Raw genomic sequence first — 22,121 nt, 5'->3', positions numbered from 1 at the left:
ATACACCCCCTCCTACCAAACAAGAATCACAACGACCATATTCGATAGGGGCTGAGCAGCCCTACTGGCTGGCGTTGTTCAGTCGATCCTCTGTATCCAAACCGCTTTGCTCACTCGATTCCATAGCAACCAGGGTTGTTCTGCAGTGGCCGCCATGGTGATATCAATTGGGAGATTTGAAGCGTGCTCGGCAGTTTGATGAAGAATGAGAGGAGATCTAGCGGAGATACTCATAGTGTCAGTAATGGCATTCCAAATAGAATAATGAGGCATATCTCACGAGCAAAGATCGTAATAATACCTGCAAGAGCAGTAACTCCCCAGACAGAACATGCTGCCACCTGACTCTTCCATGTCATTCCATTCTCGCACCACAGCCACATAGATCCTGCAGCGATCAAGGCCGCCGAAGATGTGCTCAGAATAGCATATAAAGTCCACAGAAGAACATGCTTTCTTCGGCTAGCAATTCGACTTGCTTGAAGAGACAAGCCTATCTGTAGCACGGCACCCAAAGCAGCGCAGAGGGCGGAGAGGCAGACGGATAGCCTAAGGAGGGCTCTGACTGTCTCTGGGACCGTCTCAAATTTGCTGTTTAGGTGGGGTACGATAAATGAGACCGTAAACAGGCCCCGATGGCCCCAATTTGGGCAGCTGTATTGCTGACAACGGCAGAGACCGTCTGCATTTTGGTTGTCTCCCATGGCGCGAAAAGAAATTGGGCCAAAAGAGAAGTGGAAGAGGAGGGCCAGAGGCTGACTTGTGATATAGTGTCAAGTTGTCAACTGTGTGTGAGAACAGCGTAGTTTGGTTGGAATGTTGACGGTAGAGAAGTGTTTTTTTCGAGATTGGAACTCGCATATTTGTATACAATTAGACCTCCAAAAGTATATTTTGTTGCACTTGCCCAGGAGGTCTCAATGTACCAGCGAGAAACAGAAGGTCCCACTCACGGAAACAATCCTGTCTATAGAATTAGAAACTCTGAGGGAAGGTACGTTACGTAGGGCATTTGAGGACCCTCAGCTTGCGAGTGAATATTTAGATCGCCAAATCGAAAAATAGCCGAGAGAAATAGAAAGAGATTACCTACCTTACCTTAGGTCCTTAGCTATGGAACATCATGAAAAGATAAAAGAGAGACGTTCTATGGAAAAGACGTGTCAAAAGAGAGAAAAACTGGGGAAGGAAAATATGGATTTGGGTCCGTCATTAGTGTAAATTAAGATCTGGAGCTAGTTCAACGTCATAATAAGTTCGGGAAGGATTGATAGAAGTCTTCTTATCCTAATCTACTACAATCTCTTACACGTTCAAGAACACTGGTTAGAATGGGAAACTCGATCCCAGTAGGATGCTGACTCGTGGGAGTACTGCTAGGATCTAGATGGACATTGGACTGTTATCATGTGCGATATCTACCTACAGCATGTTGAGTGCGCGCTCGAAATCCGAGGGCTGCAGTCTGGATTGTTCTCGAGCCGTATTAGATAAAAGGGGGGAGAGATGTGCTAAAAGGGGGTTCAGGAATGGAAATCTGGGGGCTTTCTACATGACTCGTCGCATATGCGTGGCGGACGTAGGCGCATGACTCGGGAACTACAGTACAGATCCCTCGCGAATGCACCTGTCAATTTGACAACTACTTGACATCCAGACCTACCTTACTTCCCCTTCCCTTGCCTATATCAAGGCAAAGAGCCGCGCCGCATGCAAGACGCCGCACCTGCGAAGGCTTGCTGTAAGTTAAGTGCAAACAAGAATTTCTTTTTTCCCGTCATTTTCTCGTCCCGGCTTTGGGAATGCAAAGTTGCAATGGTTCGTCCGCCCCCCGTCCTCTTCGTTAAAGATGCCTCAAGGTGGCGGCTATTGTGGCTTGCTTGGTTTTGCTCAGCTCGTGGCACGGCACGAGAATGGCGAGTTTGTTAACCAGCTAGTGTCCTCTTGGCAGTCTCGGGACCCTGGTAGTAGAGGATCCTCCTGTTGTCCTTCTCCGTGTTCGTTCGTCGAGTATCGATATCTGATTTGTAGATCGTCGAGCTTTCAGGGGGCGAGGACTAAGATTAAGCATAGATATGGTATCTCTGTTTTGCTGTCATAAGAGGGCTGAAGAACGTGGGCTGCTGCAGGGTTGAAAGCTGCTAGACCTGGCCCCGTGGAGGTCTCTGGCTGCATTGGTCTGCTTGTGATTAGTACGGTACTACTGCGTACAGTCAGTAGTTTCTGTCTACCCCGTACGAGTACTTGGTAGTTAGATCTACTGAGTACGCCGTAGCCAAGGTTCTACGGCTCCAAGCACCAATCGTACAGGGTTCTATGGTAGGATCCCCTCATGCCTCGCACAGCGCAGCCGTTATATAGGTCTGTGCAAACGAAACCCCCCGTCTGCCATGCGGTTGGCATCTAAAAGGGTTGATCTTCTTCCGTGTGCACTGATATGTAACTAACGACTCTTGCTCTCCCGTCGTGAGTCTCGACCCTCGAGTCCTATGCAGACATCCTGTACAGAGAAAGGAGTCGTTATTGTACAAATACGAGATACAAGGCCCTCTTCAACGTTTGCCATGTCCCACCAGGGAGGGTATCACTACCATGCAGCTCGATGAGGAAAGCGGAACGCTTTCCCCTCTTCCTGAGGTCCTATCCCATGGTTTGGTGGCTGTCTCGTTCTTCGCCTTCCTCTCCTTCTTCTGTTCGACGTCGCTCCTTTTCTATCTGACATGGCGGATGATATCATGGAAGCGGAAATCTGGAAGCGGAGTACAGATGAACCAGTTCCTGTTCCTCGTCTACAATCTCTTGTTCGCCGACATCCAGCAATCAATCGCTTTCCTGCTCAACGCCAGCGCCTTGAGCAAGCATGCCATCGTGGTGGAATCCCCTACTTGTTTCGCCCAAGGCTGGTTTGTCTCCACCGGTGACCTCTCAAGCAGCGTGTTCATCTGCGCAATCGCTATCCACACTTTTATGAGCGTGGTGAAGGAATATAGGCTCCCGGAGGGCCTCTTCTACGGGTGGATCGGCAGTCTCTGGGCATTCATATACCTCATGGCGATACTCGGGCCTGCAATGCACGGCCGCGACTTTTATGTCCGCGCCAGCGCCTGGGTAAGATTACATTCCCACCACTTTCGAGACTATTCAGCTGACCTTCTGCAGTGCTGGATCAATGATGCCTATCTAAAAGAGCGTCTCTGGCTGCACTACTTCTGGATCTTCATCTGCATCGTCAGCACCCTGCTCATCTACGCTGTCATCTTCATCACACTCCGCGCGCGCGCCCACACATCGAAACTCGGCACCTCCATCCACCGGGCGACGCCGATGATGGTCATGTACCCGCTGATCTATGTGGTTTGCACGATGCCCCTAGCTGCGGGACGAGTGTATGCGCTGGCAGGCCACACCGTCACGCTGAGATACTTCTGCGTGGCCGGGGCGATGATTGCGTGCAACGGATGGTTGGATGTGCTCCTGTACGCGGGGACGCGGGCGAGTATCGTGTTCAGCGAGGAGCCGCCGAGTGAAGAGACGGGCCTGGAGACATTTGCGTTCCTGGGGAAGGGGCACGGGATGGGGACGGTAACGACGATTGAGGCGGGGGGATCGACGGGGCGGCGGCTGGGGTTGCGGGGACGGTCCCGGGAGTCAGACAGCGTCGAGCAGCTGTACGGGCTGGATCAGATCGAGATCAAGGGCGAGGTCTCGGTCAAGGTGGATGTGAAGGAGTCCCACGGGCTCGTGGCGGAACATGGGGCGAGTCGGAGCTGGGATGCGACCACGGGGCAGAGTAGGTTGCAGGAGGTGTAGAGTAGAGCTGTAAATATACCTAGCGGGAGTAGAGTACGGGGTAAGTAGAAGCGGGATTTGGGAGCGGGATGGCGCTCAGACTACACGGGGCATGTAGATTATAAGACAAGACAAGATTGATATCCCCAAGATCGATATCCCCAACCATCAAAGTACTGTAATCCTACCTAGGGAGTAGGTGTATATATTGATCCTCGGAAACCCCTTACCCGACCCGCTTCTGTCCCCAGGAGCCGAGCCGAACCTTGTCGGGTAAATAAAGTGACAGCCACACGCCGAATTATCACCGCAGGCGGGCTTTGGAGGACTCGGGCCATGAGCTCATTCTTACGGAATAAAAACTGCAGGGGACGCATCTGGATCTGGATGATTTCTAATATGCGTCATGTATATGGCGTGTTTATATGTCTATATACGGTATATATAGCATATCCCGATTACCTTCGACCGTGTGGCCACGGGGAATGCCTCTCTGATAGAAAACCAAGGAAGACGAGGGAAAAGCAATAATCAGGACACGGCCAGACACGAAGAGCCGGGCACGTGCAGGGCCAAGTGTGGGGTAAAGGGCAACGGAGAAAGCAGATCCTTGGGACGCTTAACCTGTTCGGGGAAGGCTCACCAAGCAGCCGACTGGCCAATCATGATCAGTCTTTTAAAGAGAAATGCATCGCTCTGCGGCCTCCTATTGGCCGCGACATGTTGTTGCCCCGCTCTGTGATTTTTCGTCTCCGTTCCCACCAGACACCGATCCCGCGGTCTTCGTCGACTACATATCTCGACGTCTCTCCCTCTCCCTCTCCTCTCCAACACCATTGCTCAATCCCTCTGGTTACAATCCAATCCTCCATCTCCCATCAATAACCTCAAAACCGCCCCCTCTCCTCCTTTGCTCGCAGCCGCAGCCATGGACGCAGTACTTCGTCAATCGAAGTCCATGTGTCCCTTCTTGAAGAAGACCTCGCCGGCCACTCTTCGATCCCTTTCTACCTCCACCCGCCAGTCCTCGCCCGGCGGTGGCAGCATGTCTAACCTGCAGACCATTGCTCGTCGCTGCCCTGTCATGGGCAAGGCGCTCGCCATCCAGACCGCCAAGTCCAGCAAGCTGGGTCTCGGTGGCGTGGCGGCCATTGGGGCCATGAGGGCATTCTCTGGCAAGGTGGGAAAGGCGAAGCTTCACACCACTCGTTCTCAGGAGGCGCGAGCTCTCGAGGACACCATCTTCGGTCGCGACAAAGGTACGTCCTATTTCGTTCGGTCATAGAACTCATCGCGCTGACCCTGTCGCAGTCCCCTATCCGCAGCCTGCGCAACCCACGCGCGCTGCAACCCGCGCGACGCCCAAGTTCGACTACGAGGGATTCTACGATGCCGAGTTGGACAAGAAGCACAAGGACAAGTCGTACCGCTACTTCAACAACATCAATCGCCTCGCCAAGGAGTTCCCGCGCGCTCACATGTCCAACAAGGATGATCGAGTGACGGTGTGGTGCTCTAATGACTACCTCGGCATGGGGCGTAACCCACACGTCTTGAAGACGATGCACGATACGCTCGATGAATACGGTGCGGGTGCGGGTGGTACCCGGAACATATCTGGGCACAATAAGCATGCCGTTTCACTTGAAGCAGCAATTGCGAAACTGCACGGGAAGGAAGCAGCTCTAGTATTTTCGTCTTGCTATGTGGCCAACGATGCCACGCTCGCAACTCTGGGTTCGAAGATGCCCAATTGCGTAATTCTCTCCGACTCCCTCAATCATGCGTCTATGATCCAAGGCATCCGTCATTCCGGGGCCAAGAAATTAGTTTTCAAACACAACGATCTCGCGGACTTGGAAGCCAAGCTCGCGAGCCTTCCTTCTGATGTTCCAAAGATCATCGCCTTCGAATCCGTCTACAGCATGTGTGGCAGTATTGGGCCTATCGAAGGAATCTGTGACCTGGCCGAGAAATACGGCGCGCTTACTTTCCTCGATGAAGTCCACGCTGTAGGCATGTATGGACCACACGGCGCTGGTGTAGCTGAGCACCTCGATTACGAAGCTCATGCTGCAGGGCGCCCGAAGGGTACGATTATGGACCGTATCGATATCATCACTGCGACTCTAGGAAAGGCCTATGGTTGCGTCGGCGGCTACATCGCCGGCTCAGCAAAGATGGTCGACACAATCCGCTCCCTGGCACCAGGCTTCATCTTCACTACTTCCCTGCCACCGGCCACCATGGCTGGTGCCCGGGCCGCTATTGAGTACCAGATGGAATACGGCGGCGACCGCCGCCTCCAACAACTGCACACGCGCGCAGTGAAAGATGCTCTCACCGAACGAGACATCCCCGTCATCCCCAATCCCAGCCACATCATTCCCGTCCTCGTAGGCAACGCCGAGCTAGCCAAGAAAGCCAGCGACCTCCTCCTCGAGAAACACGACATCTACGTGCAGAGCATCAACTACCCAACGGTGCCGGTCGGCCAGGAACGGCTCCGCATCACGCCGACGCCAGGCCACACGCGTGAGCTGCGCGAGCACCTAGTCGAGGCCGTCGACCAGGTCTTCACGGAGCTGGGCATCAAGCGCACGTCGGCGTGGGCCGCCGAGGGCGGCTTCATCGGCGTCGGCGAGGCGTCCCCTGACCCAGCCATGGCGGAGCCGCTGTGGACGGACCAGCAACTCGGTCTGGACAAGGACGTCGTGGCGCAGATCAAGGACGCTCAGCCGGTAGGCGTCATGGAGGCGCTGCTCGCGCGCGAGCAAGCCCAAGCCGAGACGCTCAAGGCTGCGGCCTAGTCGTGCCTCTCTGTCGACATCTCTCTTTCTTTCTTTCTCCCTCCCTCCCTCTGGAGGAGCGGAAGGAAGGAAGGAAGGAAGGAAGGGATGATGATGATGATGTATGTCCTGCAGACGAGAGAGGAAATCAGGAAAGAAGGGAGGAAGGAGGCTCATCGGACCCAAAACCACGATCTTTGGAGCGGACAGACGGATATATATTTATATATATATGATTTATTGAAATTATTGATTGATGATGAAAACAAGTACGTTGTTGTACATCTATCTATGTAGCTATGCTGCTAGCTAGCTACTGTTTACATAGCTTGAAAATTCAACGTACTTCTTTTTCTTCTTCTATCTCATTCTATGATACCTGCCTGTAGTATGATGTGAATAAAGTAAGGTAAGAGATGTGAGAGATAGTGAGTGAGAGTGACAAGTCAAACCTTCCATTCCATTCCATTCCATTCCTATCCATTCCTATCCTTCCTAATCCACGAAAGTCAAACTTTGTTTTTTTCATACCGTGATCCAATTGTTTGTTTATTCAGATTCATATGCACTGCGCTGTCTTTTCGTTCTATCCATCCATCCATCCATGCATCTATCCATTCGTTCTATTGCATTGCAATGCAGTGCAAGTCATTCATGTATGCCATCCCATGCCATCCCATGCTTATCCGAAACCCCCAAGTCGAAAGATAGAACAAGAAGAAGAGTCAAAAAGTAACAAGTAGAAAAACCACTACCCCATCATAAAAGAGCCAGCCAGCCAGTCGTGGAATTGTACAACGCCAATCATCACCTGATCCCCCTCCCTTCCTTGCTTCGTTCGTTCCTTTCTTTTCTTGATAAACCAACTAAACCAGTCGGTTTTCGGGAGCTGTGGTTTTATGTACTGTATATACCGTATGTAATGTATCGTATGTTATGTTTGGATTTCCCAATCCCTATTCATTCCTAAAAGGGATGGATGCTTAGCGACCTCGAACGCCCGAGCATAAATCCAGCGCCATCTCGACGGCGCCCTCGAGATGGCCCACGCGCTCCTTCAAGCCTTGGTTCTCTGCACGCAGCAACCCGACCGCATCCCACGCCACGCTCGCGTCGCGCCCGCCGCAGTTTGGACAGCCGCTGTCGTCAACGGACCCTGCACGGGCATGCGGGTGCGCGATGCGGTCCGCGGCTGCTTGGGACGGAGTGAGTTTGCGGAAGGAGGAGGAGGGGGACTGCTGGAAGGGGAGGAAGTCGTCAGCGGATTCGGAGCTGGCGACGGTGAGGGTAGGGCTGCGGCTGCGCGAAAAGACGGACGAGGCGGCGTCGGTGTCGTGGTCGCTCTCCTCAGAGAAGTCGCTAGAACTGGTGCCGGAGCTGGTGCTCTGGCCGCGGCGGCGTGATGAGGCTGTGCTGATGCCGAGATCTTCGGCATCGGAGAGGCTGCGCTCGCGCTGGGCTTTGATATTGGCGATGGATTTCTCGCGGGCGTCGCGCTCTTCGGCGCGGGCTTGCTTCTCCCGGGCCAGTTGTTCCAGGAGGTCTTGCATCGTGCGATCTTGCTCCGCAACTTTGTTGCTCATTTCGATGAGCTGTGCTCTTAGGCATTGGGCTCTCGTTTCCGCTTCTTCCAGCTCTTCCTTTTGCGCTTCCTTCTCGGCGCTGAGCTCGTGGAGTGAGAGAGTGCGTAACTTGTATGCCGTCTGCATTCGGAGCAGGAGACCCTCGGCGTTCATCAACAAGTTCTTGAAGGCCGCTGGTGAGAAGGGGTCTTGGGCGGAGGCAGACGAAGAAGGGAAGAGCGCAGCGCCGATGTCTAATGTGAGGAACTCGTCCTTATCCACCATGCTCGTGGGTAATTGTATGGTCTGTTTGGTTGGGGATTTCTGGCCCGAGAAGAAATTGAATCGGCTTGTTGCCGTTGAGCTAGCGCGTTGCTTGGTCGTTGTGCTGCTACGGCTCCTATTGGCGTCGGGCTGCGAGGGAGCTTGTCCGTTCGCACTATTTTGCTCGGGTGATACTCCCTTCGATGGCATCTTCGGCGGTGGAGAGAGACTCTCTTGCTCCGTGATGAGTCCCACAGGCACCGGCGTGCTGGAGCCCGAGAACCAGGAACTCAGTCCTCCTCCCTTCTGCTTCTCCTCACCACGGTTGACCCCGTCGCGGTCTCCTGTGAGCGTAGGCATGAATGGTTCGTCGAGTAGGGGCTGGGTATTCTCCTTCGTGGGACGCTTGTTTGGACGTACTGAATTGCTGCGAGTTGGCATGCGGAAGGGTAGAAATGATGTGAAGGTGCGCTGAGGAGGGTCGGGTTGTGGAGGTTGATAAACGTCCTCGTCTTCGGACGACAACGAAACTGATCGAAGGAAGGGCGTCGAAGCAAGTGCGACAGGCTCTGGAGGTTGGAGGAAGGTCGATCCTCGCTTTCCTTTGTTCTCGAGGGAGAAGGTTCCTAGGTTGTCTCCGAACTCAGTATCACAGTAGTAGTCCTCCGCCCAGACCGCACTCGTGTCTCTGCTGGTTGCTACCGAGGGCGTTGCGAACGACGAGCGGGCCCTGCGATGGGCTGAAGGTTTCGGCAGCAGGTTGCTGGTGGTGAATGATGATGAAGATGAAGGTGTAGGTGACGATGGCATGCTTATTTCTTCAGGGCAGATGATATTCTCCGCCAGGGTCGCCATGTTTCTGCGTTCTCTGTACTGGGGGTCAGACCGCCGTACAGTGCAAGGAAGAAAACAACTGGGGGGTGTCGCACCACGTCGCAACGAGAGATACAGGGACAAAGAGCGGAGTTCCGACTTTCCAGTCACCACCAGGGGTGCGAAAGATGGGATGGGAAGGGAAACGGGATTCCCGACTCTTGATGAGCGAAGAAGTGAACAAGTGAAGATATACTCTTCCACCTCTGCTCCGTCTTGTTGCTCTTCCCCTAGATGCGGGGATTGCCGCTTATCGATAAAAACCGTTGGTGTAAACAAAGACGGAATTCGTCTCCCGCGCGTGTCGTGCCGTGCCGTTCAGTAGCACCACGAACCTCGAGTGATGGATGAATCGATCAAGTTGTCAGATCAGATAAATTGATCTCTTGCATTCATTCCACAGGTACGGTATTGTTCAAGAGCAGAGATCAGAGCACACCCCAAGCGTTCGTTGATTTCTTATTACTCTCTCCCCAGTTCGCCGGAATTTTGGAGGCTGGCGATCCATCGCCCTGCAAACTCTGCAACGAGGCTGGGACTTGCATCGCGCCGCTCCACTCTCAGCCTTCCTGGCCAAAAGGTGTGCTCAATGATCATAGACTCATAGGCTTATCTGCTTGGCCATAGTGGAACTGCAGGCCTCTCATCCACTGGGCCTATGCATCAGACATCTTGGGGCTGGGTGTCTCCAGCTTTCACCTGTCAAGCCTTGAACGGCGCACACAGTGTTGACTTCAGTGTACCTTATTATTGGACGAGCAACCAACCTCCGACACCCAGTTTGTCTAGGCACAGCAGATAGGTTCAGTATGCATCATACCATGGTATCTTCAAGGTCATGATTCATATGTTGGGTTTTGGTGCTTGAATACAATGATGGACCCGAATACATGCGATCTCGTGGGGTACAGCCGCTCTTGCAGAATATTCTATGTGAGCAGCTTGAACTCTATGGCTGGGGCTTCGCTCGACACGAGTCAATATTCAACGAACTACATGCGCATTTGTAGCGAAATGGTTCCTGATATGCAATAGAAGGGTGTTCGCCAAGTCACACGTGCTATCATGGACCCCCGACCCACCTGGGCAACCTCTGAGAACATGAGGAACAGGAAGTCGAGAAATAATCGTCGATCTTTGGGCCTCTCTCACGATTAAGATTTCTTCATCTTGAGGTCTTTCAATTTGTCCCTTCGAGCCCTGTCATTTTGAAACATGATTCGCAATAACAAAAGGGTTAGAGTGGAGCAATTTCGAAACAGCAAAGAAAGGACAGGATGAAATCGTGGATCGTGAACCCGGTCGGCAGAGAGAAGATTGCCATGCCGTTGGAATAATCAGCCTTGCTTCGATCCGATCAGAGAGCCACTTCTTCCAACACCGACTCAGCCTCTTCCACAGTTCTTGTCCCAACCACCTCAGCCGCTCAGCGACATCAGTAAACGAACTCCTCGCTTGTCGCCCCACCAATGCCCCTACTGAGTAGGTAGGGTCCTACCAACAGCCGCAGGGTCTTTTGTGAGCTGAGAGCCTGAAAGTCTACTTACCCATAACTCCCTGCCGAAGTGTCGGGCTAGAAATGTCGGTTCGCGTCAAGGCGGGCGCGAGTCAGCCTCCAGCGTTGAGGAGGCAGGGCCACTACTTTGGAATGCATGAGGACCAAGAAATGGACGATGGAGTGTTTATCGACGGCTTGGAAGAAGCGTGATAAGGAACACTTATCTTCAAATCAGCGAAACAGATGTGAAAGTGCCCCTCACTAATGACTTCAAGTTCACCAACCCCCTCTCCTATCTCTACGATCTGGGCCCTGAACATTGAAAATCGTGGCCGTATCTACCTGGACTTCTAGAGTGATGGCAAGGGCCGATACTGGCTGACTCCCATTCTTCCAGTCCGTTCAAGAGGAATCCACAGAAAATATCGTTGTCCACGAATACAAAATGTCAACCAACCCGCAAATGAACCCCCCCCCCCCCTTCTCTTTTTCCAAAAAAGCAAGGCAGTATTGAGCGCCTTGAAGGCAAGGGCAACAATGCGGTTTAAAATAGGACAGTATAGGAATTTGGATGCGTAGACCTAGAATCAAGTAGTAGATTGAGATGAGAGATACGTTAGGATATGATATGACATAAAATACCTGATGCATATCAAACAGGAATTGAGAACGATGGAAGCAGACTTAGAGTCCCTCGCTCAGCCTAAGTCATAGATCCTCCTTTCCTATCATCCTATATCAAATGTCAACTCTGTTCCGTCTAAGCAAAGAGATGGTATATGTCTTCTAGACCATAGTAAACCATGCTCTGCGACCAAGTCTCGAGAAACCAGCCTTCTCAATTGAAAAGGAGGTGGCAAGCAATGACCCTCAGATTAAGCGAGCGAATGAGAGGCCTTCTATCTTAAGATAGTGTGTCGGCCGGCTGTCAAAGCAATTGCCGATGGCTCCCCGACGTGGTCTGTGCGACACCCACAGAGTTGTCCTGTGTCGATTATTATTATCCTCGGGAATGTCTTGACACCCTCCGAGGTTGCGCCCGAGTGCGATGTGCAACAAAAGAAGTGGCAGAAGCTCTCGACTCATCACATGATCATCCAAGCTGTTCCATCGGTGCTCCTCTTGGAGTTCAGCGTCAATGGCAGATTCTGTTTAGAGGTAGAAATTGTCACCTTTTGTTGGAGCAGATATATACCTATTATTGGGGCTGTAACTTGTACAAAATGCGTTAGATGGAAGCATATCACATGACCTTCCAGGATTCAGAAAGTTTTGTTGCACGTCGCAAAAGGGCAACTTGGCCGTCACTCGGGACAGATGAGCTCTGATGACTAAGGCAAGGTAAGGCCGCATGCGTCCAACATCATCTAGATCATCGAGGCAGACGACCTCCTTTCGCATCGATCATCAGCCATTGTTATCTACCTACCTACCTACTACCTTTTACCTGCCTCACCTGCATTCTTGAATAACACTCTGATCCGGCATACTCTCTTCCGAGTTTTATTTAAATAATCGAAGTCTTTGTTTCTGAGTCTTTCTTTATCCTGAGCATCGACCGTACTGCACGCGATCCTTGCCTTATAATGACCGTGCTGTCTGTTCAAAGCTCAAATCTGTTTCTTACAGGTGACTCGAGCCTGCAAAATACAATACGGCCTCTTAGTCACAATACTGAAAGAACCTCGTCATTCAATGTCTCGGCAAGTGGCTTTGGGACCTGACGACCCTCCAGATAACGAGGATCCAACACCAAGCGGCAACTTTATCGAAAATCTCAAGAATCGTTTTATGGAGAAATCCAAGTCAATTCTTGGACTGTGGCCCAAGATACCAAAAGGTCTCAACCATGCGGAGAGAGATATCTACGACCGACTCCTAAAAACCCTCAAGAATCGAGTTGCCAGTGGTCAAAAGCCCCCGCGCCTCGCTGTCATAACTGATCTTGCAAAGGATTATGACGACCTTATGGCTATGGTCTTGTTAGGGGAGCTACACCGCCTAGGACTTGTGGAGCTCGAGGCTTTTGTTGCGAACTTAATGCCCGCACAACAAAGGGCTCGATTCGGACGAGGCGCCTTGGATTTGTTAGACCTCCAAAAGACGCCAATAGCTGTTGGTTCCGCAGGTTCGGAAAGACAGCACAAGGTTAATGAATACGAATTCAAGCACTGTAGCTTCATGGCGCCGTGTACGACCACTTTTGAGAAAGGGGAAGATCTTCTTCTCCAGATTCTTGGAAAAGCCGCAGAGGAAGAGCGGAAACTGACTTTAGTGCTTCTGTCTTCTCTTATGGATATCTCAGAATTTACAAACGAGCACCCAGAATTAGTAAGGAAAGCTATAAACAGGGTTTCAGTACAAGGAGGAATGTTCTTCGATGGCGAAGGAGTCTTGAAAGCGGACAATACTGCAACGAACAACAACTTTGCTCTAGATCACGCTATGGCCTTTACTAAATACATCCAAGACGAAAATATCCCTTCTATGGTCTACACCAAAGTTGCTGCATTTGCAACCAAGATATACTCCGAATTCTTTGTAGAGTTAGCAGCCACAGGCCACCCGCTCGGGATCCACCTCCGGAAGACCCAGCTAGCACAGGATATCAAATTCTACTCCGATACCATCGATGAGAAGACAAGATTCCGTCCCTTCATGACGCCCAAGTGGTTCCTAACTAACAAATCGACCTGGTTCACAGAGGGCCACTCCGAAGACCCGGACATCGAACCCTACCCCACACCGGAGCAGGTTGTACCGTACCTAACCGTCGTCGTCGCATACGATGCTCTGGCTGCCCTCGGCGCTGCTGGCGAGGACGCCCTAGCGGATCTGGGAGCACTGAAGCCTGCGTGCAGCAGTGATGTTCATCGCATTGTGGGAGTGGGACCGTCGGCGAATACGCCGGGTAAGGTGGAGGACCCAGGAGTGTTTGGTGAGCAGATGGCGACTGCGATCAAAGCGTTGGTGAAAGGATCATTGTTGGCTTCGATGCAGGGGCTTAATTGATATATAGTACAATGATTGAATCCTCCGAGCATCTTCTAGCTGGCAATAGACACTTCATGCGAGCGGGCCGTATCCTTGATCCAATTTCTTGCCACAAGTATATGCCATGTCTCCGAATTCTATTGTCCCTTCGAAAGAAATACAATCCGCTGGTCGACACTTGATTGGATAGAAGCAGGATGCGTTATCTGATGAATGAATGACCTTTTCAGAGCTGCTTAGCGGAGCTTAGGATTCAAGAAATGATTTAGATCTTCAGTAACTTTGGGTGGCTCCTGGTGTATGTGCAGTAGTGGAATTGATGAAATGATAGGTCGATGATCTAGGAGCATCAAGAAAACTGCCCATTGGTGTAGAGCGTGCGTGGCACCAGAATCATCGACGACTTGAAGATATATCAGGGTGGGGGTTGCAAGTTTTGAAATGGAGAAGCCAGAGCACCTGCCAGCCAACGTCTCTTGAGTTGCAGAATCCAAAGCGGAGAAAATACTCATCAACATCAGAAGTTCGAAAAAAGGTAGCAATCCTGATTAAATACGCTCACGATTACTGTACTTACACATCGTATAGGTTAATCGTACATTTATACAAGAAATGAGGCGAAACCCCTCTCGTGGCATTCATGCCCCTGGAAATGGTTCGGGCGAGACAGGAACGGGACCAATCAGATAGCGCAATTCAAACAACAACGTCCTCCGTCCTATCTACATCCCAACCCTCTCTCCCTCAGCGCGGCGGCCCGTCGATATCTGTGCAAACTTCAAAGGCACAGCGGATGCATATATCCCCCATTTATCACGTCTGGTCTCCCTACATATCTCTCGCGGGGAGCGCCTAAATTACAATGTGCGATATGAGATGTGCGATGGACGCGCCCTTGCCCGTATACAGAAGGTCCGTGGAGCTTCTCGAGCCAGGGCCGGCCAGATACGAAGAGCACGAATAAAAGCACGAATATCGTCCTACAGAGCACAATGCGGGCCGCCTGCTCCAGACTTGGCGGGAGAGCGGGAGACGGGGAATCGAATTCATATAAAGAGAGATGTTGTCGCTCTCCCCGCCTGGCCCAGGTAGGGCTTTTGGCTTTGGCTTTTGCGTTCTTCTCCCTAGGTAGACAGCCCGGAATCGAAGAATCAGAAGTACCGTTGCGGCAATGAAAGGCTCCCTCGCCATCCTCGCCTTCGCCGCCCTGGCAGCGGCTGATTGCAATGCCGACAACTGTCTGCGGGCCATGAGGGCGACGCAGATCCCCGGCCGTCTCGAAGCCGCCCAGTCGTTCTGCGCGACCTTCACGCAGAACATTGTTGCTGCTACTGCCATCCCGTCGTATGCGGCCCAGGCATGCGTCTCGAACCAGGTCGGCAGCCCTTCGGTGCGGATCTCCAGTGCGTGCAGCTGTATTGCGGCACCAACAGCGACGCCTACATCGACGTCGACGCCAACATCGGCCACTGGAGCGTGTGCCTCTGTGAGCGCATCCTGGGCAGCTCAGATCGCCGTCTCGCCTTCTGGTATGGCTCGAGATCCCGCTTGCACGAAAGATGCTGATTGATATGTTTGCAGCAACCCCCACCGTAGCCGCATCCCTGGCCTACGATTGTTTGAATTCCGTGCCCCTGAACTCAGATGCTGCGCTTGAGCTCGTGGATGCCATCGCGCCTTATCTCGAGTTCCAAAGCGGTATGTGTTCCCCTGATGATCACCTGACATCGAATGTTCATGCTCATCCCATGTGCTAGATAGTGCCTTCCTGAAGGACCCGCCCCCAACTTACTTCTACCCGCCCTTTGACATTTTTGCAAAGCTTGCCTCGGTCAAGGCGAACCTCCAGAACAATTCCTATGCCAATGAATACGAGTTCCAGGCAGACCTTTACCAGGTTTTTGCTCCGGCGCATGATGGACACTACATCATGTACCCTGATCTCCTCACTAGGGCTTTTGATTGGGGAAGACAGAGGGCTCTGGTTTCTATTAGCAGTGACGGGGTAGAGATTCCTCAGATCTATCTTTATGGTGAGTTCCTCTTTCCCGCAAAGCAGACCAATCGCCAACTCGTCTGCAGAGGATGTTACTTCATCTCCGTCAACCGCCTCCGTTGTCAAGTTGATCAACGGAATTGATGCCTCAACCTATGTTGCTGATTGGGCGTACACCGCGTCTTTCAACCAAGATGCAGATGCGGCCTACAACACCATGTTCTTCGAAAAAGCTTTCGAGGCAGGTGGCACTGGAAACGGGTACTTTTATATCAACGGTCGTGTCAGATATATGTAAGTCCTCGTGCCGGTTTTGAATGGGGATGATTGGATGCTGAATTTTCTAGATACCCTGGGCCAAACACCACCTTTACTTTCGAGAATGGAACGTTCCTTGACCTCGAAAACATTGCTTATGTAAAGGGCAACTTTTCAAGCGTCACGGATGGCTCATCATTTTACGAGGTCTTCTGTAACCCCAATGGAGAAGCAGCTTCAGCGCAGGGTCAGACAGCAGCGGAGGATGTTGTCATTGCCCCGGGCTACCCTGCTCCTGTTATCACGACCAATGATTCCATTGTTTCCGGCTACTATCTGGATGGCGAAGGATTTGAAGACGTTGCGGTGATTAGTCTTTTGGCATTCGAGTCAGAATCCCCGCTAGAATTCCAAACGGTGGCCCAAAACTTCTTTGCTGATGCCGTTGCCGCGGGCAAGAAGAAGCTTGTTATCGATCTCAGTGCCAATGGAGGTGGATATATTCTGCAGGGCTACGACCTGTTCAGGCAGCTATTTCCCCACATTATCCAAGAGGACTACACCCGATTCAGGGAGAATGAGTATTTCTTGGATATCGCCCAAGTCATATCGGATGCCATTCCAGCGGATTACAATCCAGAAACTGCCTCCAATGAACTCATCAACGACTACGAGACTTTCTTCAACTACAGATACGACTACAACTCCACCGAACAGCCTTTCGAAACCTTTGACGCCAAGTTCGCTCCTCACGTCTACAAAGGTGATTCATTCACGAACCTAGTTCGATGGAACTTCAACGACCCTCTCACAACCGTCAACACAACCTACGGCTTTGGCACCGAGGTCACTGGATACGGCAGCAGAAGCAACTTCACGCAACCCTTTGCCGCCGAAGATATCATCATGCTGTACGACGGCTACTGCGCCTCGACCTGCACCATTTTCAGCGAATTCATGCGTCTCCAGGGCGGCGTGAAATCGATCGCCATGGGCGGCCGGCCGAACACCAACCCCATCCAAGGCGTCGGCGGCATCAAGGGCGCGCAGATCTTCGGCTTCGGTGATTTCCAGTACTACGCGCAGCTAGCCATCAGCCAGACAACCGACGCCGACAAAATCTCCACCCTCAACCAGCTGTCCCTCCTCCCGGTGTACCGCAGCACCAGCACGGGCATCAACCTGAGAGACAACATCCTGCCCGGCAACGTCAACGATGGCGTCCCCGCGCAGTACGTCGTCGAGGAAGCCGACTGCAGATTGTTCTACACCCTCGACATGGTGAACGATGTCCGCGCCCTGTGGAAAGCGGCCGCGAACGCGGCCTGGAATGGCGGCAAGTGCGTCGCGGGCGCGGGCCTCGCCAAGCGGGACGAACCCAAGAGAGCAGCAGCGAGGAAGATGCGCCGGGATGTGGATATCAAGCGTGACCTGGTCCGGAGGACCGAGGCGTTCAAACGTATGGAGTTGGAGAAGGCCGTGGATCCTTTGTTCCGAGCGAAATATGGTAGGAAGGCTATTTAGATACAAAGTGAGAAAGCCTCAGGGGAAACGAAATGATACATCTCTCAATAAGTAATGGTTTTTTGATAGATGGAATTCAAGAATCATCACTTTGCGGTTTTCGTGCTGTGTCTTCTGAAGTCACAACTCACCTCGGAGTGCCATGTATGTATGAGTCTTTATCACATGAGCTGCATGATTGACAACTAGTTATGGATCTTGCACTTCGCGAGGAAATGTTGGATAAAATCTTGAAATATGGGTATAATACGATACGTTATGATATGATACGGTATACGAAATAAAAGAAATAAGAATGAAGCATCCCGACTCTCCCCCCCCCATCTCGCGCCAACTTTCCTTGGTATCTATCCTTCTTTGGTATCAATACTTATTTTACAACCATCTAGAAACATTTCCCCAAACTCCCCAAAACCAAATAAACCCCAAAAAAGATAAAGACAAAAAAGATAAGGATATAAAAAGGAAGAAAGAAAAAAGAAAAGAATCACCGACTCGCCAACTCAACACGAGGATGACATAACGAGCTTGGTAATTCTTTAGGCGCATCCTCCCCAGAAGCCGGCTTCTCATAGATAAAAGTGCCGTCCTGCGAGATGAGGCCGTTATCATGATAGCGCAGGGGCGGCTGCTGCTGTTGTGAAATTCCAGGGTATTGCGAGGCGGAGATAATAGGGTCAGCTGGTGGGGGGTCGGTAGGCTTTTGGGGGTGAGTGGAGGGGGGAGAGGATGAGGAGTGGGAAGGATGGCGGCGACGGCGACGGCGGAAGAGGAAGATGAGGAGGTAGAGGAGGAGGAGAGAGGCGTTGATGGAGCCGATGATGATGCCGGCTTTGGCGCCGGAGGAGGGAGAGGTGTGGGCGTGGGAGATGGGGGAGGAGGTGGAGGTTGAAGATGCGAGGGAGTGGGTGGGCGTCGAGGTGGGATCTGGAGAGAGATTTATGATGGGTAACGTCGTAGAGGAGGTACTACTGGTGGGTGTTGAGGAGAGGCTTGATGTCGTAGTCGCTATGTTTGCTGGGAAAGAAAAGAAAGATACTGCATCAGCGAACGAAGGCCATGTGGGAAGATTGGAAGATTGGGGTGCCCTAGGTAACTAACACAGTGCAGTGACGCCAATCGCACAATAGCTCTGATAGACCTCTAACGCAGTACTGACGTCCGCAGCCGTTCCATTACACGCGCTGGAGACGGCGGTTGCGATCTTGTGGTTGAAGATCGAGGAGCTGGCCGTGCAGAAGCAGGTGTAGGATGTGGTCGCGCCGTGGTCGCCGCAGCCGTCATACATATCGCGGACGATACTGCTAACGGGGGCTTCGGCGCAGCTGGCCATCTGGGAATACAGAGGGACCTCATTGATGTAGATCGGGGTGGCCTGGGAGAGGACCTTTGTGAGGAATGGAAGGAGAAGGAGGAGAGGTCTAGTGGGCGCCATTCTTTGAACTCGATTCCTGAGCGCGCGGGGGGAATTCAATTAACAAGACATTCGCTCTTCTACTGAGGATCCTTTCTGAGTAGCAGATGAAGGAAACGAGTGAGGCTCGAGAGAGACTTGATAGAAGAGATGGAGGCGTATGGGATGAAGAAGATACTGAAGAGTATATGCGGGACCCTCCCCCGCCCCCATAGGGGCTGAGGGATGCTTGACTTCAGCCGTCGAATAATAGGCCAAGAATACGAGAGACAGGTCGAAAATGCCTGGTAATTGGTTCTGTTCGTCTGTGACACAGGAACAGGGCGACTGTGGTACTGTAGCAATGTGGCACAATCCACGCGAAACACCACTTGGTGTGTAGCATACTAGCAGGTGAAAGAGGCTTCTCCTTCTCCTGAGCAAGTCAATGGCAACTTGGAGTTAAAGGGGCGATCATGATCAGAGTTGATCGTTGAGGGCTGATAGACGACAGATAAGGTAGTTGTGAGGTAGATCATATATGTAAATTGCGGCTGATGAGGCTTGGAATTGGAGAAAGGGCCACGGTGCGAACCGCAATTCCGGTTCTTTGAGAAGATGGGGAGAGGAGGAGCGAACTTCAGACACGGAGTAAGAGGAGCGGGGTGGCTGTGCGCCGTGCACCTGTTGACCCTTTGGAGCCTTTAGAATCCCCCAAGGCTCAATGAACATGCAAAGAAGGCAACTCTAATATCAGAAAGCCAGTTCTAGAATCCAAAACTGGCTTCATAATTCCATTTGCCCGATCATGAAACTTATCCGCCACGAGAATATACCCTGCACTAATGCGCTACTGCTTCACCAAGATTTCACATATTGGAATGTATAACATCGGTACCAAATCAATCCGAGACAAGTGCAATTCTTTTATTTTATAGACAAAACCTACGGCATACCTGGACGCCATCCTGACTAGTTACACCAGTAAAGCAAGAACCATCCGTATCCTGACACGAGAAGAAGTACGCAATGCAGCATGAAGGCAGATAGGCATCAGGTCATATGATGCCAGGAGTGTGATGAGAGACTGAAATGGGATCAAGAGACAGTGCAACCTCTATGTCTGGGCTCTGATGTATCGGCCAGCAACTATACAGTGGTCACGTTCGAATGGCTCTGTGTATTGGAGTTAGCGAGATCAATATAAGACGCGGAAAGGGGAGCGTACCAAGAGTCAGCTGCTCCAGAGGCTTAATTCTCTCCTCTCTCATCTTCTGCACTTCTCTTGCAAACACAGCCTCGGGGGCCGCAGTACTATCAATACAGTTGGCCTTGATGGAAACAACCACTCCACCGCCAACCTTCAAGAACAGGTGAGCATTCAAGCCCACAATACGAGCCTGGTCAGGTTGCGCAACATCAGCGAAGATGACATCGACCATCGAGACCAACATTCTGTATCGGAGGGGGTGACGAGCATCTTCAATGATTGGGATGACGTTCGTGCGGTGCGTAGCCATGTTGATCAGATCTCTTCCAGAACGGTGCGAGAACTCAACGGCAAAGACTGTTCCGGTAGGCCCAACAATATCCGCGACGTGGGAAACAGATGTTCCAGACGCAGCACCGAGATACAAGACCTTTGCGCCAGGCTTGATGAAGATCTCGTCCAGACCACCCAAGACACCGGCCGCCAGCTTACTACGGAAGGGATTCCAGACTCTGTATTCGGTTTTGGTAACGTTAGGGGTGCCATCCTCGTTCTTGGTCGCAGCGTTCTCAACGCTGATGCGCTTTTCGCCATAGACGGATTCGCCAGGTGACAGGTTCTTGGTCACCAGCATATCTTCCTTTCCACGAGCGACAAAGATACCTGGGTGACGGTGGGGTTCCTATGGGCTGTTAGGTGGCACTTGGTGAGAAAAAATCAGGGATCGACATACAATGATGGTCTTCGCACCACCCTTTGCCCCTCCTCCTCTTCCTCCGCGTGGGCCTCCACGTCCTCTTGCTCCGCCGCGTCCTCCACGTCCGCCTCTGCTATCACCTCGACCTCCTTACCCCCCGGTCAGCTACGCTTGTTCTCAGAAGTGTGTGTTGCATAACGATGACAGAAATAAACAGCGCTCGCCCAACGACAGGTTTCAATGCCACGAAGTTGAGCTCTGAAAAAAATGTGAAAACTAACCTCGTCCTCCACCTCTCGAGAAACCCCCACGTCCACCACGATCACCGCCTCTTCCACCACCTCGTCCACCGCGATCGCCGCCGCCTCGTCCGCCTCTAGGTGTGAATGCCATCTCTGCGTTCGTTCGTTGGGAAGCGATTGGGGTGCAGGGTGGGTTTTTGAGAAGATAGAGCTTGATTTCTTTTCTCGTGAAATTTTATTTTTTAGCGAGGAGTTCAGATCCCAAGCTCCAGCCACCAAATGTGGCTTAGCCTCGAGCTAACTGTATCCGCTAAGTCACGTGTAGATTGAAGAGATTGAATTGGAGAACTTCTCGCCTCGTTTGCCGGGCACCAGCGCATCCTGATCTGAACCGCATTGTCCTTTTGAAGCTATTCAGAAACTCTTCCGGCATTGCCTTTATATATTTATATTGAAGCCTGATCTTTATGAACAATCTTGGGGATTGGCCAATTTTGCAGGTGAACTCTAGCCTAGTAGCTGCGGGGAACACCCCAATTTCATTCCATCTCATCGTTGGCGGTCCCTCCCATCTGGATAGCATTTCGCCATGAAACCATTCTGGGTTTGAGTCGGTTTCGTCGCTGAAGACCATATTTGGTTGAGTCCACTACCATCTGTCTACATCTTGGGAGGGAACTCCAAACTTGAGACATCTAATGATCCCATTTTTATTCAACCTATCATTCCAATCGTGCCCATCATCCGAACTACACTGCACGGCCAGGTTCATGTTCTGTCATCTGAGGTCTCAGTACCTCTTACCAAAATTTCGGAGTCCTCATGTTTGGATGGTTGGGAACATGGTACGGAAAGCCGATGCCGATCGCCGTGGAATCCAGACTAGAATTCCCAGTTGGGATGGACCTAGATCAAGAAAAGCTGCTCCGTTGGTTTGCTTTGCTTCAGATAACATGGTGGCTTAGTTGTTGCTACAGCCGCTTTTCAAACCCCGCAGCAGTCATGGATTGGATATCAAGCCATTCAGAGGAT

General features: G+C 51.7%; 8 protein-coding genes across 8 annotated transcripts; 5 read left to right on the top strand and 3 right to left on the bottom strand.

Moving 5' to 3' along the window:
* Positions 1 to 629: 629 nt before the first annotated feature.
* Positions 630 to 898, top strand: M430DRAFT_34386 (hypothetical protein). The gene has a single exon (XM_024866542.1). It carries the CDS (start codon positions 636 to 638, stop codon positions 804 to 806), a length of 171 nt encoding a protein of 56 aa, XP_024722726.1. The 5' UTR covers positions 630 to 635; the 3' UTR covers positions 807 to 898.
* A 1,473-nt stretch (positions 899 to 2,371) lies between these two features.
* M430DRAFT_119206 (hypothetical protein) lies at positions 2,372 to 3,920 on the top strand. Its single transcript, XM_024861738.1, has 2 exons — positions 2,372 to 3,108; positions 3,160 to 3,920. The coding sequence occupies exons 1-2, from the start codon at positions 2,593 to 2,595 to the stop codon at positions 3,808 to 3,810; spliced, it is 1,167 nt and encodes a 388-aa protein (XP_024722725.1). The 5' UTR covers positions 2,372 to 2,592; the 3' UTR covers positions 3,811 to 3,920.
* A 667-nt stretch (positions 3,921 to 4,587) lies between these two features.
* Positions 4,588 to 6,681, top strand: M430DRAFT_57864 (hypothetical protein). The gene is made up of 2 exons (XM_024868697.1): positions 4,588 to 5,048; positions 5,101 to 6,681. The coding sequence occupies exons 1-2, from the start codon at positions 4,718 to 4,720 to the stop codon at positions 6,597 to 6,599; spliced, it is 1,830 nt and encodes a 609-aa protein (XP_024722724.1). The 5' UTR covers positions 4,588 to 4,717; the 3' UTR covers positions 6,600 to 6,681.
* A 562-nt stretch (positions 6,682 to 7,243) lies between these two features.
* On the bottom strand, positions 7,244 to 9,685 carry M430DRAFT_34384 (hypothetical protein). The gene is made up of 2 exons (XM_024866541.1): positions 9,334 to 9,685; positions 7,244 to 9,272 (listed from the first exon to the last, which is right to left on the bottom strand). The coding sequence occupies exon 2, from the start codon at positions 9,257 to 9,259 to the stop codon at positions 7,562 to 7,564; it is 1,698 nt and encodes a 565-aa protein (XP_024722723.1). The 5' UTR covers positions 9,260 to 9,272; positions 9,334 to 9,685; the 3' UTR covers positions 7,244 to 7,561.
* A 2,785-nt stretch (positions 9,686 to 12,470) lies between these two features.
* Positions 12,471 to 13,787, top strand: M430DRAFT_18117 (hypothetical protein; the record flags this gene model as incomplete). The annotated part of the gene is made up of 1 exon (XM_024863795.1): positions 12,471 to 13,787. One exon carries the CDS (start codon positions 12,471 to 12,473, stop codon positions 13,785 to 13,787), a length of 1,317 nt encoding a protein of 438 aa, XP_024722722.1.
* Positions 13,788 to 15,340: 1,553 nt separating this feature from the next.
* On the top strand, positions 15,341 to 17,547 carry M430DRAFT_98641 (hypothetical protein; the record flags this gene model as incomplete). The annotated part of the gene is made up of 4 exons (XM_024870134.1): positions 15,341 to 15,471; positions 15,531 to 15,802; positions 15,852 to 16,059; positions 16,113 to 17,547. The coding sequence occupies 4 exons, from the start codon at positions 15,341 to 15,343 to the stop codon at positions 17,545 to 17,547; spliced, it is 2,046 nt and encodes a 681-aa protein (XP_024722721.1).
* Positions 17,548 to 18,034: 487 nt separating this feature from the next.
* Positions 18,035 to 18,982, bottom strand: M430DRAFT_18115 (hypothetical protein; the record flags this gene model as incomplete). Its single annotated transcript, XM_024863794.1, has 2 exons — positions 18,035 to 18,564; positions 18,649 to 18,982. The coding sequence occupies 2 exons, from the start codon at positions 18,980 to 18,982 to the stop codon at positions 18,035 to 18,037; spliced, it is 864 nt and encodes a 287-aa protein (XP_024722720.1).
* Positions 18,983 to 19,949: 967 nt separating this feature from the next.
* Positions 19,950 to 21,247, bottom strand: M430DRAFT_57859 (hypothetical protein). Its single transcript, XM_024868696.1, has 4 exons — positions 21,129 to 21,247; positions 20,884 to 20,996; positions 20,169 to 20,832; positions 19,950 to 20,116 (listed from the first exon to the last, which is right to left on the bottom strand). Exons 1-4 carry the CDS (start codon positions 21,238 to 21,240, stop codon positions 20,058 to 20,060), a joined length of 948 nt encoding a protein of 315 aa, XP_024722719.1. The 5' UTR covers positions 21,241 to 21,247; the 3' UTR covers positions 19,950 to 20,057.
* Between the last annotated feature and the right edge of the window lie 874 nt (positions 21,248 to 22,121).

The sequence above is a fragment of the Amorphotheca resinae genome (assembly GCF_003019875.1).
Source record: "Amorphotheca resinae ATCC 22711 unplaced genomic scaffold M430scaffold_4, whole genome shotgun sequence".
NCBI classification, from domain to species: Eukaryota; Fungi; Ascomycota; class Leotiomycetes; order Helotiales; family Amorphothecaceae; genus Amorphotheca; species Amorphotheca resinae.
The sequence above is the reverse complement of the archived record's forward strand: the minus strand, read 5'-3'. Positions and strand labels throughout refer to the sequence as shown.